At 40.9% G+C, this 19,524-nt stretch overlaps 1 protein-coding gene across 8 annotated transcripts in view; it reads left to right on the top strand.

Moving 5' to 3' along the window:
- SYNGR4 (synaptogyrin 4) overlaps positions 1 to 19,524 on the top strand; it is a 126,482-nt gene that overhangs the window by 1,974 nt on the left and 104,984 nt on the right. For 7 of the 8 annotated variants that reach the window (XM_075839961.1, XM_075839960.1, XM_075839967.1 and 4 more), the window contains exon 2: positions 16,720 to 16,840. The exons of the other annotated variant lie outside the window; for it this stretch is intronic. In XM_075839961.1, the coding sequence (XP_075696076.1) occupies positions 16,733 to 16,840 (108 nt within the window). In that variant the 5' untranslated portion in view covers positions 16,720 to 16,732. The remainder of the gene's footprint in view (positions 1 to 16,719; positions 16,841 to 19,524) is intronic. 8 annotated transcript variants of the gene reach the window in all.

Below are 19,524 nucleotides of genomic sequence, written 5' to 3'. Positions count from 1 at the left end.
ACTTTTAATCTGCGTCAATTTAGGTGGATTCACTTGCGGTAGATTTTGTGGCAGAAATTTCTGGGAACGGAAATCCGTTCCGTTTACATTAACCCCTTCACGCTCAGGTCAGTACTATTACGTCGTGCTGAGCGCATCGTTCGCGCTCAGCTCAGTAATAGTACTGACCTGAGTTAACACGGCGCCATCTTTCCCCGGCGCGTGTTTGAGCTGTGATACCTGCTGTTTCCGACAGCAGGCTATCACAGCTCAGTCTGCAGGGACCGATCGCGGTGGTCCCCGCCGATTAACCCCTTAGAAGCCGCGTTCAATAGCGATCGCGGCTTCTTAGGGGTTAAGCTGCCATTGCTGGCCTGCTACACGATAGCGGGCCGCGATGGCTACTATGGCAACCAGAACACTAACAATGGACTCTGGCTACGCCATCGACGGAAGCCTAGTGGGTCCTGACAAAGTCAGGACCCACTATGCTTGCTGTCAGTGAACAACTGACAGCTCTAATACACTGCACTACGTATGTAGTGCAGTGTATTAGAATAGCGATCAGGGCCTCCTGCCCTCATGTCCCCTAGTGGGAAAAAGTAAAAAAAAAGTTGTGTAAAAATAAGAAAATAAAAGTTTTAAAAGTGCTAAAAGTAAAAATCACCCTTTTTCCCTTATCAGTCCTTTATTATTAATAAAAATATATAAATAAACAAATAAACTATACATAATTGATATCGCCGCGTCCGTAACGTCCTGAACTACAAAACAATGTCGTTATTTATCCCGCGCGGTGAACGCCGTAAAATAAAATAATAATAAACCGTACCACAATCACAATTCTTTGGTCACTTCACCTCCCAAAAAATGGAATAAAAAGAGATCAAAAAGTCGCATGTACCTAAAAATGGTAATGATCGAAACTACAGGTCGTTACGCAAAAAATAAGTCCTCGCACGACTTTCTTGATGAAAAAATAAAACAGTTCTGGCTCTTAGAATAAGGTAACACAAAAAGTAAATTATATTTTACAAAATGTATTTCATTGTGCAAACTCCATAAGACATAAAAAAACTATAAACATCTGGTATCGCCGTAATCGTATCGTCCCGCAGAATAAAGTGAATGTGTCATTTATAGCGCACGGTGAACGCTGTAAAAAAAATAGAATAAAAAACAATAGTAAAATTGCTGTTTTTTAGTCAGCACGCCTCTTAAAAATAGAATAAAAACTGATCAAAAAGCCGCATGCACCCCATGAAAAGTACAATGAATTCCTCAAGGTCTCTAGTTTCCAAAAAGGGGTCACTTTTGGGGGTTTTCCACTGTTTTAGCACCACAAGACCACTTCAAACCGGACATGGTGCCTAATAAATTAAATTAAATGTCACCTCTACTTTGCTCTAAATTCCTGTGAAACACCTAAAGGGTTAATAAACTTTCTAAATGCTGTTGTGAATACTTTGAGGGGTCTAGTTTCTAAAATGGGGTGTTTGATAAGGGTGTCTAATATATGGGCCTCTCAAAGCAACTTCAGAACGGAGCTGGAAACTAAAAAATAAAAATGAGGCAATACTTTGCTTCTTACATTATACTGATAATGAGCCGTGCCCACCCCGAGATGACCCCAGTTTTGACCGTTTGTATAAACGGAGACCCCTATTAGACCGTTTCAGTGCCTGGTTTTCCCAAGCATACACCCCGGAGAAGTGTATTTCCATTGATGAGTCCTTGGTACATTTTAAAGGGAGGGTTCAATTCCGCGAGTACCTGCCGGGTAAGAGGGCAAGGTATGGTGTGAAGATGTATAAGCTGTGCGAGAGTGAATCAGGGTATACCTACAAATTTAGGATATATGAAGGGAAGGACACCAGTATTCAGCCCCCAGAATGCCCCCATTTACTGGGAGTTAATACAAACATTGTGTGGGATTTGGTGCACCCACTGCTGGACCAGGGTTACCAACTCTACCTGGATAATTTTTATACCAGCGTCCAACTCTTCAACTGCCTCTTTCCAGAAGTCCTGCGGCATGCGGCACTGCTAGAAGAAATCTGAGAGGCCTCCCTAAGACTCTGCTTGGGCAAACAAGAAGAAGTGAGAGCTGGGCACATTCTAGCAGCAACATATTGTGTGTCAAGTACAAGACAAGGGAGATGCCACACCAGTACCCATGTACCTGTACGAGGTAACAGTACAGAAACCCCCAAACCAGACTGCATCCTGGACTACAATAGGTACATGGGAGGGGTGGACTTGTCAGATCAAGTCCTGAAGCCCTACAGTACTTCTGGAAGCGAGGCCACACGCATCGTACCAGGGCAACACTTTTTAGGAGAAGTTCCCCAAACTGGCAAGAAGGGAAAAAGTCAAAAGAGGTGCAAAGTCTGCTATAAGAGGGGGATAAGGAAGGACACAATATATCAATGTGACACGTGTCCCGAAAAACCAGAGCTCTGTATGAAAGTGTTTTAAAATTTATCATCCATCCCTTTATTTTTAATTTACCCCAGTTTTACTCGCTCTGATGCACTTCGCACAGCTTACCCCTCCTCATCTTTCCCCTCTGAGCCCTGCTGCGTGCCCAGGCAGCTGATAACAGCCACATGTAGGGTATTGCCGTACCCGGGAGAACCAATATTACAGTTTATGAGGTGTATATCTCCGGTGGCGCATGCTGGGCACAATATATCGGACACTGAATTGGCATATATGTATAGAAAATTGCAAATTTCACTCTGCACCAACTGCTGCACATTATCTTTTACACAATACCTGTGGGGTCAAAATGCTCACTCCACCTCTAGATGAATGCCTTAAGGGGTGTAGATTTTAAAACAGGGTCACTTCTCGGGGGTTTCAACTGTACTGGTACCTTAGGGGCTTCTGCGTACAAGACTTAGCACCAGAAAAGCTCCAGTAGGCCAAATGGTGGTCCTTTCCTTCTGAGCCCTGCCGTGTGCCCAGGCAGCTAATAACAGCCACATGTAGGGTATTGCCGTACCCGGGAGAACCCACATTACAGTTTATGGGGTGTATGTCTCCGGTGGCACATGCTGGGCACAATATATCGGACACTGACATGGCATATATATAGAAAATTGCAAATCTCACTCTGCACCATCTGTTGCGCATTATCTTTTACACAATACCTGTGGGGTCAAAATGCTCACTACACCTCTAGATGAATTCCTTAAGGGTGTCGTTTTTAAAACGGGGTTACTTCTCGGGGGTTTCAACTGTACTGATACCTCAGGGGCTTCTGCACACATGACTTAGCACCAGAAAATTCCCAGTAGGCCCCATGGTGGTCCTTTCCTTCTGAGCCCTCCCATGGGCCCAAACGGCAGTTTATCACCACAAATGGGATATTGCCGTACTCAGGACAAATTGGGCAACAAAATGGGGTATTTTATTTGTTGTGAAAATAAGACATTTTGAGCCAAAACTACATCCTATTGGAAAAAAGTTTTTTTTTTAAAATTCACAGCCCAATTCAAATAAGTTCTGTGAAAAAACTGTGGGGTCTAAATGGTCACAACACCCATAAATAAATTCCTTGAGGAGTTTTGTTTCCAAAATGGGGTCACTTTTGGTGGGTTTTCATTGGTTTGATACCTCTAAGGCTCTGCAAATGCGACATGGCACCCGAAAACCAATCCAGCAAAATCTGGACTCCAAAGAACAAATAGCGCTCCTTTCCTTCTGAGCCCTCCCATGGGCCCAAACGGCAGTTTATCACCACAAATGGGGTATTGCCGCACTCAGGACAAATTGGGCAACAAAATGGGGCATTTTGTTTCCTGTGAAAATAAGAAATTCTGATCAAAAATGACATCTAATTGGAAAAATTGTCATTCTTTTAATTTCACAGCCCAATTCAAATACGCGCTGTGAAAAAACTACGGGGTCAAAATGGTAACAATAACCGTAAATGAATTCCTTGAGGGGTGCAGTTTCCAAAATGGGGTCAGTTTTGGGGGATTCCTACTGTTTTGGCATCTCAACACCTCTCCAAACCTGGCATGCTGCCTAAAATATATGCTAATAAAAAAGAAGCACCAAAATGCACTAGGTGCTTCTTTGCTTCTGGGGCTTGTGTTTTAGTCCACGAGCGCAGTAGAGCCACATGTGGGACATTTCTAAAAACTGCAGAATATGGACAATACATATTTAGTAGTGTTTCTCTGGTAAAACCTTCTTTGTTACAGAAAAAAATAGAATAAAATTGAAATTCAGCAAGAAAAATGAAATTTGCAAATTTCACCTCCACTTTGCTTTAATTCCTGTGAAATGCCTGAAGGGTTAAAAACTTTCTAAATGCTATTTTGAATACTTTGAGGGGTCTAGTTTTTAAAATGGGGTGTTTTATGGGGGTTTCTAATACATAGGCCCCTCAAAGCCCCTTCAGAACTGAACAGGTACCTTAAAAAAAAGGCTTTTGAAATGTTCTTAAAAATATGAGAAATTGCAGTTTATGTTCTAAGCCTTGTAACGTCCAAGAAAAATAAAATAATGCTCTAAAAACTATGCAGATCTAAAGTAGACTTATGGGAAATGTGAACTAGTAACTATTTTGGGTGGTATAACCATCTGTTTTACAAGCACATGCATTTAAATTCGGAAAAATGCTATTTTTTCAAATTTTTCTCTAAATTTTGCAATTTTTCACAAATAAACACTGAATATATCGACCAAATTTTACCACTAACATAAAGCCCAATGTCTCACGCGAAAACAATCTCAGAATCGCTTGGATAGGTTTAAGCATTCGGACGTTATTACCACATAAAGTGAAATATGTCAGATTTAAAAAATGGGCTCTGAGCCTTAAGGCCCAAACTAGGCTGCGTCCTTAAGGGGTTAATGGAACTTGCAGAAATCCACATACCTGCTGCAGAAACCACCCCATTCAGATAAATGTATGGCGTAACCAACGGGGGGGCTGTATGGCGTTATCTACAGGGGGGTTTGGGGCTGTATGGCGTTATCTACAGGGGGGGTTTGGGGCTGTATGGCATTATATACAGGGGGGCTGTATGCCGTTATCTACAGGGGGGCTGTATGGCGTTATCTACAGGGGGGTTTGGGGCTGTATGGCATTATCTACAGGGGGGCTGTATGGCGTTATCTACAGGGGGGCTGTATGGCATTATCTACAGGGGGTGTTTGGGGCTGTATGGCATTATCTACAGGGGGGCTGTATGGCGTTATCTACAGGGGGTGCTGTATGGCGTTATCTACAGGGGGTTTGGGGCTGCATGGCGTTATATACAGAGGGGCTGTATGGCGTTATCTACAGTGGGGTTTGGGGCTGTATGGCGTTATCTACTGGGGGCTGTATGGTGTTATCTACAGAGGGGTTTTGGGCTGTATGGCATTATCTACAGGGGGGTTGTATGGCGTTATCTACAGGGGGAACTGTATGGCGTTATCTACAGGGGTGACTGTATGGCGTTATCTACAGGGGGCTGTATGGCGTGCTGTAGGCTTCAGAAGGGAGGGAGCGGCATTTGGAGTTCAGATTTTGCTTGGTAGTAGTATTTCTAAGTTCTAAGCCTTGTAACGTCCTAGAAAAATAAAAGTATGTTAAAAAAAAACGATGCAAACATAAAGTAGACATATGGAAAAATGTAAACTAGTAACTATTTTGTGTGGTATTACTATCTGTTTTACAAGCAGATACATTTATATTTAGAAAAATGGAAAATTTTTGCACATTTTCTCCAAATCTTGGTGTTTTTTTATAAATAAATATTGAATTTATTGACAAAATTTTTTCACTAACATAAAGTACAATATGTCAAGAGAAAACAATCTCAGAATCACTTGGATAGGTAAAAGCATTCCGAAGTTATTACCACATAAAGTGACACATGTCAGATTTGAAAAATCGGCTTCGTCCTGAAGGCCAAAACAGGCTCAGTCCTGAAGGGGTTAAGGCAAGAGTTCACACGGGGCAGATATGCTGCGTAAAAGCACACAACATATTTGCCCTGTGCGCCGCAGGGAATTCCATGCGAAAAACCGCACCAAACTGGTGCAGTTTTTTGCCCGGAATGTCCGCTGCGAAAAACTGCATCACTTAACACACCGGCCTCCTGGGATGACCTCTCTTCCCAGGAGACTGCTGCATCCTGTGATTGGCTGAGGCGGTGGTCACATGGGATGAAGCGTCATCCCAGGAGGGTGAAACACAGACTCCTAGGTAAGTATAATATATTTTTTGTTTTCTGAGTTGCGTTTTTTTGCAGCAGGGTCGCTGTGAACCCGTCGCAAAAGAAACCGCAAGAACTGCTATTTGTTACGGGATTTACCTCCCTATTGAGTTCTGCAACAAATAAGCAGCGTTTACGTAAATAAACTTTACAACGTGTGAACTGGCCCTAATTGTGTTAGTTTTAATAAAAAGTTAAATCAGGTCTCTCAGCCGTCTGTCAAGTACTGATATGTCCTTCCTTAACTTATTTCTAAACCGACATATCCCAAGATGTGTGGCGTGAGTTGTTAAACCAACATGTTAAAAAAAGTATGCATATGACGTATACCATCTGTCAGCCATCCATCGCCCCTAGACTTCCATGTTATAAAAAAAAAAAAAATGCATATGTTAACATACACATTTTTTTACTGGATGGCGTGAGACTGTATTGACCATGACACATTTTAATGCACTTCAAAAAAAGTTAAGGGTGTATCTAAGGATAGAGTTGGAGATGCTAAGCTTGGGGATATATTATTCTCTATTATTTGATTCAGTATTTTCATGTAAAAGCTGTTTAACCCCTTCAGGACACAGCCAATTTTTTCAAATCTGACGTGTTACTTTATGTGGTAATAACTTTGGAATGCTTTTACCTATCCAAGCAATTCTGAGATTGTTTTCTCGTGACATATTAAACTTTATGATAGTGAAAAAAATTTGGTCTATAAATTCAGTATTTATTTGTGAAAAACACAAAATTTTTTAGGAAATTTCCAAAATGTCAAACTTTTCTCAAATTAAATGTTTCTGCTTGTAAAACAGATAGAAATACCACACAAAATAGTTACTAGTTAACATTTCCCATATGTCTACTTTATGGTGGCATCATTTTTTGAACATCCTTTTATTTTTCTAGTGTGTTACAAGGCTTAGAACTTTAGCAGCAATTTCTCACATTTTCAAGACCATTTACAAAACCTATTTTTTTATGGATCAGTTCAGTACTGAAGTGGCTTTGAGGGCCTTATATATTGGAAAGTTCCCATAAATCAACCCATTTTTAAAAATGGCACCCCTCAAAATATTCAAAACTGCATTCAGAACCAATCTTAACCCTTTAGGCGTTTCACATGAATTAAAGCAAAGTACAGGTTAAAGTAGAGGTGAAATTTACAAATAACAATAATTTTTTTTGCCGAAATTCATTTGTAATGCATTTTTTTTTTTGTACCACAGAAGGTTATAGCCGAGAAATGCAACTCAATATTTATTGCCCAGGTGCTGCAGTTTTTAGAAATATCCCACATGTGAACCCTATTGTTTTAATGGACTGAAACACAGGCCGCAGAAGCAATGGAGCACCTAGTAGATTTTGGGGCCTTTCTTTTTTAGAATATATTTTAGGCCCCATGTCAGGTTTGAATAGGTCTTGTGGCGCCAACACAGTAGAAACCCATCAAAAATGACCCAATTTTGGATACTACACTCTTCAAGAAATGTATCTAGGTCTATAGTTAGTATTTTGACCCAACAAGTTTTTTGCTAAATTTATTTGAATTAGTCTGCGAAAATGAAAAACTCCTTTCTTTCTGAAAAAACAGAAATTTTTAATTTTTCCAAGCAATAAAGGGGAAAAAGCACCCCAACATTGTAAATCAATTTCCCCCGATTACGGAAATACACCATATGTAGCAATAAACTACTGTTTGGACCCACGGCAAGGCTCAAAGGGGAAGGAGCGCAATTTGGATTTTGGAGCACAAATTTTGCTGGAATGGTTTTCAGGTGCCATATAGCGTTTGCAGCGCCTTGGAGGGACCAAAGCAGTGGAAACCCCCCTAAAGTGAGCCCATTTTGATAACTACACCCCTCAAGGAATTTGTCTTGGTATATTGTTAGCGTTTTTTCTTGGAGTTTAGTAGAATTAGGCCATGAAAATGAAAATCTACTTTTTTTCTGAGAAAACTTAGAACACATTTTTACAAGGAATAAAAGAGAAAACGACAACATTTGGGCGTTTTCTCCCGATTACGGCAATACCCTATATGGTGGTAATAAATGGCTGTTTGGACCCACAGCAGGGCTCAGAAGAGAAGGAGCGCTATTTGGCTTTTGGAGCTCAAATTTAGCTGGAATGGTCTTCGGGTGTCATGTTGTGTTTGCAAAGCCCCTGAGAGACCAAAACAGTGGAAACACCCCAAAAGGGACCCCCATTTGGGAAACTAAACCCCTTAAGGAATCTATCTAAGTATAGTGAACATTTAGACCCCACAGATACTTTGCAGAATTTATTAGAATTAGGCCGTGAAAATGAATATCAATATTTCTTCAACTAAAATGTTCAATTTTTTAATTTTTACAAGGGATAGAGGAGAAAAAGCCACCCAATATTTGCAAAGCAATTTCTCCCAAGTACGGCAATACCCCACATGTGGTCATAAATGAGAAAATAATTAACCATTTCAGGACTGATCCATTTGTTTTTGTTTTTCATTTTCGCCTTCTAAGAGCCCTAACTTTCTTATTTTTCGGTCAATAGAGTTTATAAGAATTATTGTTTGCGGGCGGAGTTGTAGTTTCTATTCATACCACTTAAAATACCATATAATGTACTGGGAAACTGAAAACAAAAATCTTTGCGGGCTGAAATTGGAAAAAACTGCGATTCCTCCTTGTTTTTTTGAGTTTTGTTTTTACGGCTATCACCGTGTGGTAAAAACGTCAACTTTATTTTGCGGCTAAATACGATTATGCTTTCCCATAGGCTATATTCACACAATCGTTAAAAACGGCCGTGTGAAATCCATTTTTTTTTAACAGGCGTGTCACGGCCGTTTTCAAAACGAAGTTCTACGGGTGTGTTCACAAAACCGTTTTTGTTTTTAATGGCCTGTGAATACTGGCATGTTCAATTTTCGGTCATTTTCACGGCCCGACGCCCCCATAAACGTAAAAAGATCAGTTTTAACGTCACTTATATATATGGACAGTGACATTAGGGGATTGATATGCCGAAAACCTCAGCCAGACCAACGCCAGCAGATGACATGGCTCCCCAAACCATCACTGACTGGAAACTTCACACTGGACCGCAAGCAACTTGGATTGATTACCTCTCCACTCTTCCTCCAGACTCTGGGACCTTGATTTCCAAATGAAATGCAAAATTTACTTTCATCTGAAAACAGGACTTTGGACCACTGAGCGACCGTGTTGGTCCAATGTGTTATATCAAGTCCAGAGTGAACACAGCCGTCTACCAGGACATTTTAGAGCACTTTATGCTTCCCTCTGCGACAAGCTTTATGGAGATGCTGATTTCATTTTCCAGCAGGACTTGGCACCTGCCCACACTGACAAAAGTACCAATACCTGGTTTAATAACCACAGTATCACTGCGCTTGATTGACCAGCAAACGCGCCTGACCTAAACCCTATAGAGAATCTATGAGAATTGTCAAGAGGAAGATGAGAGACACCAGACCCAACAATGCAGACGAGCTGAAGGCCGTTATCAAAGTAACCTGGGCTTCCATAACACCTCAGCAGTGCCACAGGCTGATCGCCTTCATGCCACGCCGCATTGATGCAGTAATTCATGCAAAAGGAACCGCAACCAAGTATTGAGTGCACGTATTGTACAAACTTTTCAGTAGGCCAACATTTCTGTATTAAAAATCATTTTTGGTCACGTATAGACTATATTTTTGGCACACGATCGGTCTCCGTGGCAGTGGCAGATGTACGTTATGCTGATTATCAGATCATTCCCCCTTATGCTTAGGAATACAAAACCCAGGTGCAGATTATAGATATGGGTGGAGAGTACACCCCCAGGACCTGATGGTCTCCCACTGGAGGTATATGCTAGATACTTAGAGAACATGTGTCCGACTCTCCTTGATATGTTTCAGGAGGCGCTTAGTTCAAACGAGCTCCCAGAATCTCTATATGAGACTACCATTGTGGTGCTCCTGAAACCTGATAAAAATCCCTTAGATTGCGGCTCGTATAGGCCTATATCCCTCTTGAATGTAGACTACAAAATATTAACCAAAATACTGGCTATTCTCAGCATTATTCACTCTGATCAGTCAGGCTTTATGCCTGGTAAAAGCACCACGGAAAACATCCGCAGGGTACAGATCATTGCTCAGTTGGGTAGTGCTAATAATGAAAAGTTGGCCATGGCTTCCCTGGACGCAGCTAAAGCATTCGACTCAGTAGAATGGCCTTACTTAGTTACAGTACTTAAGACATTTGGATTTGGCCCTCAATTTATTAGGTGGATATCTATTCTGTATAAGAAACCAAAGGCTAACCTCTTAATTAATGGTCAATGCTCCTCATTTTTCAATTTAGGAAGGGGTACACGTCAGGGGTGTCCCTTATCGCCATTGCTGTTTGCATTGGTAATTGAACCTTTGGCACTTCGCATATGACAATATACTGTTTTCCGTGGGATTTCTTGTGGAGAGAGGGAGGATTGCGTTAACTTATATGCAGATGATCTTATTTTATTTATGGCAGATCCGGACGCGTCCTTGTGTAGAGCTATTTATCTCTTGGATATATTTGCACCATTTTCGGGACTCCACATAAACTGGGGAAAATCTGCTTTGATGACCTTATGGGAATCTGATTGGCCTGCTGAGTACTTTAACCTAGTGGTGAAGGATTTTAAATATCTAGGTATTTATATTACTAAATGCGCTAATAAATCCCATGCAAAAAATATTTACCCTCTGCTAGAGTATACTGAATCCAAATATAAGATTTGGGGTGCTTTGCCTCTGTTTGTTCCTGGACGCATCAACTTAATTAAAATAATTCTCCTCCCGAAAGGCTTATACCTCCTTGAACATGCCTCAGGTCCCATTCCTAGGTCCTTTTTCTTCAAATTACAGTCCCTGTTGACTTCATTTGTATGGGCTAAATCCAGACATAAATTGAGTGTGAATATTTTACAAAGGTCGAAAACTCAGGGGAGCATGGCCCTTCCAGACTTTTATTTATACTTCTTGGCTGGCCAACTCCGCTTCCTTCATGTCTGGACTCAACATCTTAATCCAAGCACTGTTGAATATTACCTAGCGCACTATTTGGGGATTCTGTACATTATGGCCGGTCCTGGAGAAGCCAGGACTGTTTCCTCGCCATTTACTGCTACTTCACAAGTTGGCTATTCAGGTATGGAGGGCGGCTAAGGAGATATTTCACTACCACGGCCTTCATCCTACGGTGCCTCTCTGGGGGAACCCTATGTTTTCTCATATCTCTTTGCTTACGGATTCTGTGTTTTGGTCTTCACATGGTGTTGAGACTTTGGGGGATGTGTACAGTGACGGGACTCTTCGATCATTTACACAGATACAGGAATTATACCACATACCACGCTCATCATTTTACAGATATTTGCCGTTAAGGCACGCTCTGCGAAGCCAGTTTCCGGGTATATCATGCCCAATGTCTGACTATCCCTTGATCGGCATATTTATAACACAAGGCCCTAGGGGCATCATATCCACATTATACACATATGTTTTGGGACACAAATTGAACTCTACACAGTTGGTCTCTGAGACCAGATGGAGATCCCTTATTCCAGGTTTATCTGTGGAGGAATGGGAGGAGGCACTGGCGTCTCCGCTTTCTGTATCACCTGCAATTAACAATCGTATGACTCAACTATACTTTTTACATTTATGTTACTTGACCCCAACACGTCTCAATAAAATGGGCAGACTCCAACGCCCTAGATGTCATACGTGTTCGGAACCACAGGCTGACTTCAGGCATATGGCATTGGACTGCTCATATGTTCAGTCATTCTGGGGGGATGTAATATCGAAGTTGTCATCTCTTCTGGGGATCGCGGTGCCTTTCACCCCTGAGGTTTGTCTTCTGGGTCTATTAGACGAGTCAATATGGTTACATTATACCAGGATCTTCCTTAGGGAAACATTATTTTTTTCTCGAAAAGCTATTGCGATTAGATGGATGGGAGATAGACCTCCTACCTGTGCCCAATGGATACAATTGATAAACGCAACAATTCCATATCAGAGAACGGTATATACTCATAGAGGCTGTCCCCAAAAATTCCAGATGATCTGGGATGTTTGGAATTCCTCCTCCCTGGCCCTATTGCCTCCGAGATCATTGAGAGCGGGCCTCTCCTCTGATCTTTAGTGTTTTGCTGCTTTCGTGTCCTATATATAGTGCTCTGCTTGATGCTCGGGATGTTATAATATGTTGTGTGACAGGACCAGGGGAAAAGTAGTGGACGGAGTGTACATCTCACCCAGGTTCCTGTCCTATAAAACAGCCAGGGTATTGAGCTAGAAGGAAAATGTGTTTTCCTTGCTCAAGGGTTTTCTGTAAAACCTGTGTAAAAGGGCCTGGTTGTTGGAATTGGGAGAGTTGGGAGTTTTCCTATTCCACTAGCCACTTCAGGTATTGCATTGTGGCTAATTACCTGCACAGCTGAGGTGTGCTTTAAACAGAGGAAGAGTTCACAGTCTCTCTCGGCTCCTGGGAAAGCTGGATGTGAGTAAAGCAACTGTGGTGTTGTGTTTGGGAGTTGGAGCTCTAGGCTCAGCTCTTTGTAGTTAGGAACTGCATGTTTAGTTAGTGGCCAGACAGCCTAGGATTTACTTTATGTATTCATTTGTTTTCTGCTACGGCTTTTTTACTTAATAAAACTGGCTGAGTCCGGTAGTACCACACTGTGACTAGACTGTAGTCTGTTCTTACTGTGCCAAAAGTGCCTGTCTAGTGCCTGATCCAGTGGGCTGCCCCCTTAGGCTGGGTTCACACGACCTATTTTCAGACGTAAACGAGGCGTATTATGCCTCGATTTACGCCTGAAAATAGGGCTACAATACGTTGGCAAACATCTGCCCATTCATTTGAATGGGCTTGTCGATGTACTGTGCAGACGACCTGTAATTTACGCGTCGTCGTTTGACAGCTGTCAAACGACGACGCGTAAATTGACTGCCTCGGCAAAGAAGTGCAGGGCACTTCTTTGCAACGTAATTTGAGCCGTTCTTCATTGAACTCAATGAAGAGCAGCTCAAGATTTACGAGCGTCACAGACGCCTCGCATAATACGAGGAGGAGCTTTTACGGCTGAAACGAGGCAGCTGTTTTCTCCTGAAAACAGTCTGTCGTTTCAGCCGTAAAAGCCAGCTACCGTGTGCACATACCCTTAGGGTATGTGCACACGATGAGAGGCTTTTACGTCTGAAAACAGCTGCGTCGTTTCAGACGTAAATGCTGCTCCTCGTATTATGAGAGGCGTCTTTGACGACTGTAATCTTGAGCTGCTCTTCATTGACTTCAATGAAGAACGGCTCAAATTACGTTGCAATGAAGTGTCCTGCACTTCTTTGCCGAGGCAGTCAATTTACGCGTCGTAGTTTGACAGTTGTCAAACGACGACGCGTAAATTACAGTTCGTCTGCACAGTACATCAACAAGCCCATTCAAATGAATGGGCAGACGTTTGCCGACGTATTGTAGCCCTATTTTCAGACGTAAAACGAGGCATAATACGCCTCGTTTACGTCTGAAAATAGGTCGTGTGAATCCAGCCTTACAGTTGTTAAGTACGAAAATCATATGTGCGGAAGTTCAGTTATACTAAGTTTTTCCATACAATATGTATTAGATTTCCTTGTAACATCCTGATTTATGCTGTGCACTTTACAAATGTGTGAGATTAAGTATTGTTTCCGGTGTGATCGGATACTCCGTTTCTTATCTCTTCGATGTATTTTATTCAATATATGTACGCATGATGTGATGCTATTATTTCTCTATTGATACACTAATTGTATTGTGTTTATTGTTCAATAAAACGAGTTTAAAAATAAATAAATATAATTTTTGAATTGGGCTTATGTAATATTCAAATTTTCTGACACACCAAATTTTAGGTTAGGTTAGACATAATTATCAACATTAAAATAAAAAAAATGCTGGAAATAGATCAGTCTGTGTAATGAATCTATATAATATATGAGTTTCACTTTTTGAATTGAATTGCTGAAATAAATTAACTTTTTGATGATATTCTAATTAAATGAGAAGGACTAATATATATATATATATATATATATATATATATATATATATATATATATATATATATATACAGTGCCCACCTAAAGTTCCGGAACACCCTCATAACTTTTGAATGGCTCGAGGTAGAGGGTTGAAATTTGGTGGGATTTAATGGGGTCATGAAATCTACCTGTTAACACCAAAACAAACCACCACCACCACCCCCTTGGGGGCGGTCGGATTGGCGGGGGCAGAAAAATCTTAAATGGCACGGGGGGGGGGGGTCGAGTGGGGGCTCATTTAAAAGCTGAGATATTTAACTGAAACTCAGGATCGGGCTATTTTGAGCCTTCAGGATCAGACACCGTAGCCCTTTTTAGCACGTGTTAGTTAAATGGCTATAACTTTTTTGTTTTTTGGGCTAACGACGTGATTTTTGCGATGTTTTTACCGTAGACAATGCAGGTTTCTTTTTTTATCGTTTTTATACACATCCATTTTGCTATTTTAGAATTTTTATTCATAAAGTTTGAAAATAATAGTAAAAAAATAAGCTTTTTTAAGTTTCAGCTATTGTTTTTGGTAATAACATAGTTTTACCCTAAGGGTATGTTCACACGAGGGCGTCCGTTACGGCTGAAATTACGGGGATGTTTCAGCCTGAAAACATCCCCGTAATTTCAGCCGTACCGGCATGTGCAGGCGCTTGAACGCCGCGTCAATTACGGCCGTAATTGGCGCTGCTATTCATTGGAGTCAATGAATAACGGCTCCAATTACGGCCAAAGAAGTGACAGGTCACTTCTTTGACGCGGGCGTCTATTTACGCGCCGTCATTTGACAGCGGTGCGTAAATATACGCCTCGTGTGAACAGACAAACGTCTGCCCATTGCTTTCAATGGGCAGATGTTTGTCAGCGCTATTGAGGCGCTATTTTCGGGCGTAATTCGGGGCAAAAACGCCCGATTTACGTCCGTAAATAGGCCGTGTGAACATACCCTAAAATAGACCTTTTATTTGTGATCGTCATTGTCTACCGTAAATTTTAATATATTACATGTCTATATTAGGGTAATTGGGTCAGCGCTAGCGTTACAACAATGATTGGCGGGGGGGAACGTTTTTTTTTGGTGTGGGTATTTTATGTGTATTTATTATTAATTTTTTTTGCACTTTACTTTACTATTTTTTTTATTACTATAGTCTGTCCCTCAAAGGTCAAAAAATACCTTTGGGGAACTTTATATATTTTTTTTCTTTCTTTTACACCATGTTTTTCCACTGTAACTGGGGCTGCACAGCAGCCCCAATTATAGGGGAAATCATCCCTCTCAAAATGACGATTGTCACTAATAGGGCTGTGCTAGGTCTAGTAAGACCCAGCAGCAGTCTGTCAGTAACGGCACCCGGCGATCATGTGACCAGTCACGTGATCACCGGGAGGAATAGAGACTGCACCGCTGCTGCTGTCTCTATTCCTATACACAGCGTTCATTGAGCGCTGTGTAAAAGAGATCGGAGAAGATAGAAGCAACGAAAGCTGCTTCTATCTTCTCTTCAGGGTCCCCGGCAGTCACTGACAGCCGGAGACCCGACACTCAACTGCCTGATCGCGCGGGCAGCAAGTTAAAACCCGAGCCGTAAAAAGTCTATGGCTCGGGTTTTAAGGACCCTGACCGCTGGCCGTAAAAACACAGTCGGGAACCAGTTAAAGTTATCATCTTCATTATCGGCTACCGCCATGGTGTTAGCATTACCCAAAATGTACCGTGTGGGTAAAATCCTAAATGTGTGTGGGCGTGCGTGTGTGAGCTTGGGAATGTCACATCAAGGTGACTTCAAAGTACGTATTATTACAATCGCTCTGTGGCGAAGAAAAAAATAAGAACCTACCGAGAAGTAGCGGCTTTATTCAATGCCACTTATCCTATCCGTGATACAATTTCATAACTGTTAAAAGAACTGTTCATCTTTGCGAAATAACCGGTTCAATTAAGACGCACCAAGATCTGGAAGACCCAAACATGCAAGTAATGATGAAAAAGCTTTAGATGTTCTGCTCACTGTACATGATAATCCTCATACATCTATCTCGACTGGAGCACAACAAACACAACAAAATCATGTTACGTATCGTTACGTAATCGTATCTCAAAATCTAATCCTATCTCAAAATCGATTGCGGCATTGTTTTCGTATTGAAAAGAGCTTGCAAATGTGCCCCCACTCGACCCCCCCCCCTGTGCTATTTAAGATTTTGCTTCTCCCGCCCACCCCACCGCCCCCAAGGGGGTGGTGGTGGTGTTTTTTTTTGGGCGTTAACTGGTAGATTTTATGAACCAATTAAATCCCACCAAATTTCAACCCTCTACCTCGAGCCGTTCAAAAGTTATGAGGGTGTTCCGTAACTTTTGGTGGGCACTGTATATTTATTTTAATATTATATTATTTTTTTTTACAGAATTAAGTAGCAAATGGGCATGAAGACAATGGAGGCTTGCACTTACCTTGGTCAGTTCATGAACAAATCATTAATAAGGTTTATTTTAAGTCCTCAGACAATAACCAGGACGGTCAGTTGGGTAAGAAATCTGAACAATATCTACTACTAATTTATAGCTCAGTTCTAATTTATTGTGAAGGCTCCCAGGTCTGCCATCTTTCTGCTCCTATTAAGCCCTGCCTCTGACATGGCTTAATAGGAGCCGGTAAAAATGACAATACACTGCAATACATTAGATCTGACGATCGCACTTATAAAAAATTTAAAAAATTGTTCAATACAGTTTTTAGTATTGTGCAAAAAATAAAAAAAACATTGAAAGTTCCTTCCCATTTTTCTTCTAAAGTAATGTAAAAAAAAATGCCCAAAATTGGTATTGCCGCATCTGTAAAAATCCAAACTATTATAATATAACATTATTTAACTTGTACGGTGAACGTCATAACAAAATTATCAAAATATCGTATGTACCAAAAAAATCAACAACAAAAAGTACAACAATAACCACAGCTCGTCCCAAAAAAAACCAAGCCCTCACACCGTTCAAATGACAGTACAAAGAAAAAAAAGTTAGGACTCTCAGAATATTGCGACACCATTTTTTTTTTTAACAAATAGTGTTTTCTATGTAAAAGTAGTAAAACATAAAAAAAAAACGATATAAATTTGGTATAGCAGGGATGGTTTTTTACCAGCGAAATAATGTTACATTGTTGTTTTTACCGCATGGTGAAAGCTGTAAAATCAAAACCCAAAAAGCAATGGAGGAATTTTTTTCCAATTCCACCCCGCAAAGATTTTTATTTCAGTTTCCCAGTAAATTATATGGTACAAAGTGAAACCCACAAATGAAAAACACCACAATAAATGAAGCAAAATTCTGTGTGTGAATCCAAGCCTATCAGACTTATTTTAGCATAACACAGTTGCGTACTACAAAGAATGTTCTTAAATGCTATTAGAGAAAGTCATATAACAAATACTCCTATAACATTATACTGGTGGCTGGTTCTGACAAAAATGAAGCCGTTTATAGCAGGACATTGTAACCCCTTTATAAGTACCATGCTTTCTTACTGTAACCAGCGCATAGAAAGTCAATTGTTAAGGATACAACAGCTTTAGCTCAGATGTAATCATTTTGTATGCATGCTTTGCAGACCAGGAGGCCATTGTTAGGCCTTCAGTTGCCATAGCAACCACCGGCATCCCGGTGAACGCGATGCAGGTATGCCGACAGGCTGGGAAACCACCTAGATGCAGCGATCACTGCATCTAAGGGGTTTATTGGAGCATAGCTCCAATCCTGGTCATTACAGCGGGATGTCAGCTGTAATATACAGCTGACACCCGCTGGCTATGGTGCTGGCTCAGCCTCTGAGCCTGCTCCATCACCATCACGTACAGTTACGTGAGAAGGCGTTAACACATTAGCGCTGTTGACGTAACTGCACGTGATTGGGCGGGAAGGGGTTAAATATGCACTGTCATTTCAACAAACTTTGCATAAATGTATAGTACAGGTGATTATAAGAAACCTTGTAATATGTCTTAGCAGAGTAACAAGCCTCTTTCATTTCTTATCTGGCTGTTTTCCTGCTCCCCCTTCCTCTGTTAACCCCTTAAGGACACAGCCTGTTTTGGCCTTCAGGACACAGCCGATTTTTGCAAATCTGACATGTGTCACTTTATGTGGTAATAACTCCGGAATGCTTTTGCCTATCCAAGCGATTCTGAGATTGTTTTCTCGTGACATGTTGTACTTTATGATACTGAAAAAATTTCGTCGTTAAATTCAATATTTATTTGTAAAAAACACCAAAATTTTGAGAAAATTTGCAAAAATCTGCATTTTTCTAAATTGTAATGTATCTGCTTGTAAAACAGATCGTAATACCACACAAAATATTTACTAGTTAACATTTCCCATATGTCTACTTTATGTTTGCATCGTTTTTTGAACGTGCTTTTATTTTTCTAGGACCTCACAAGGCTTAGAACTTTAGCTGCAATTTCTCGCATTTTCAAGAAAATTTCAAAAGGCTATTTTTTCAGGGACCAGTTCAGTTCTGAAGTGGCTTTGAGGGCCTTATATATTAGAAACCCCCTATAAAACACCCCATTTTAAAAACTGCACCCCTCAAAGTATTCAAAACCACATTCAGATTTTTTTTTAACCCTTTAGGCATTTCACAGGAAATAAAGCAAAGTAGAGGTGAAATTTACAAATTTAAATTTTTTTTTACTAAATTCATTTGTAATACAGTTTTTTCTGTAAGGGTATGTTCACACGTAGTCAACAAAAACGTCTGAAAATCCAGAGCTGTTTTCAAGGGAAAACAGACCCTGCTTTTCAGACGTTTTTTTACCAACTCGCATTTTTCGCGGCGTTTTCACGCCGTTTTCGCTGCGTTTTTTACGTCCGTTTTTGGAGCTGTTTTCATTGGAGTCTATGAGAAAACAGCTCCAAAAACGTCCAAAGAGGTGTCCTGCACTTCTTTTGACGAGGCTGTATTTTTACGCGTCGTCGTTTGACAGCTGTCAAACGACGGCGCGTAAATAACAGGTCGTCTGCACAGTACGTCGGCAAACCCATTCAAATGAATGGGCAGATGTTTGCCGACGTATTTGAGACGTATTTCCAGACGTAAAACGAGGCAAAATACGCCTCGTATACGTCTGAAATTTGGCCGTGTGAACATACCCTCACACAGAAGGTTGCAACTCAATATTTATTGCCCAGATTCTGCAATTTTTAGAAAT

Source organism: Rhinoderma darwinii, chromosome 10 (genome assembly GCF_050947455.1).
Source record: "Rhinoderma darwinii isolate aRhiDar2 chromosome 10, aRhiDar2.hap1, whole genome shotgun sequence".
Classification (NCBI taxonomy): domain Eukaryota; kingdom Metazoa; phylum Chordata; class Amphibia; order Anura; family Rhinodermatidae; genus Rhinoderma; species Rhinoderma darwinii.
Note: the sequence above shows the minus strand (reverse complement) of the source record. Positions and strands in the feature narration are given on the sequence as shown.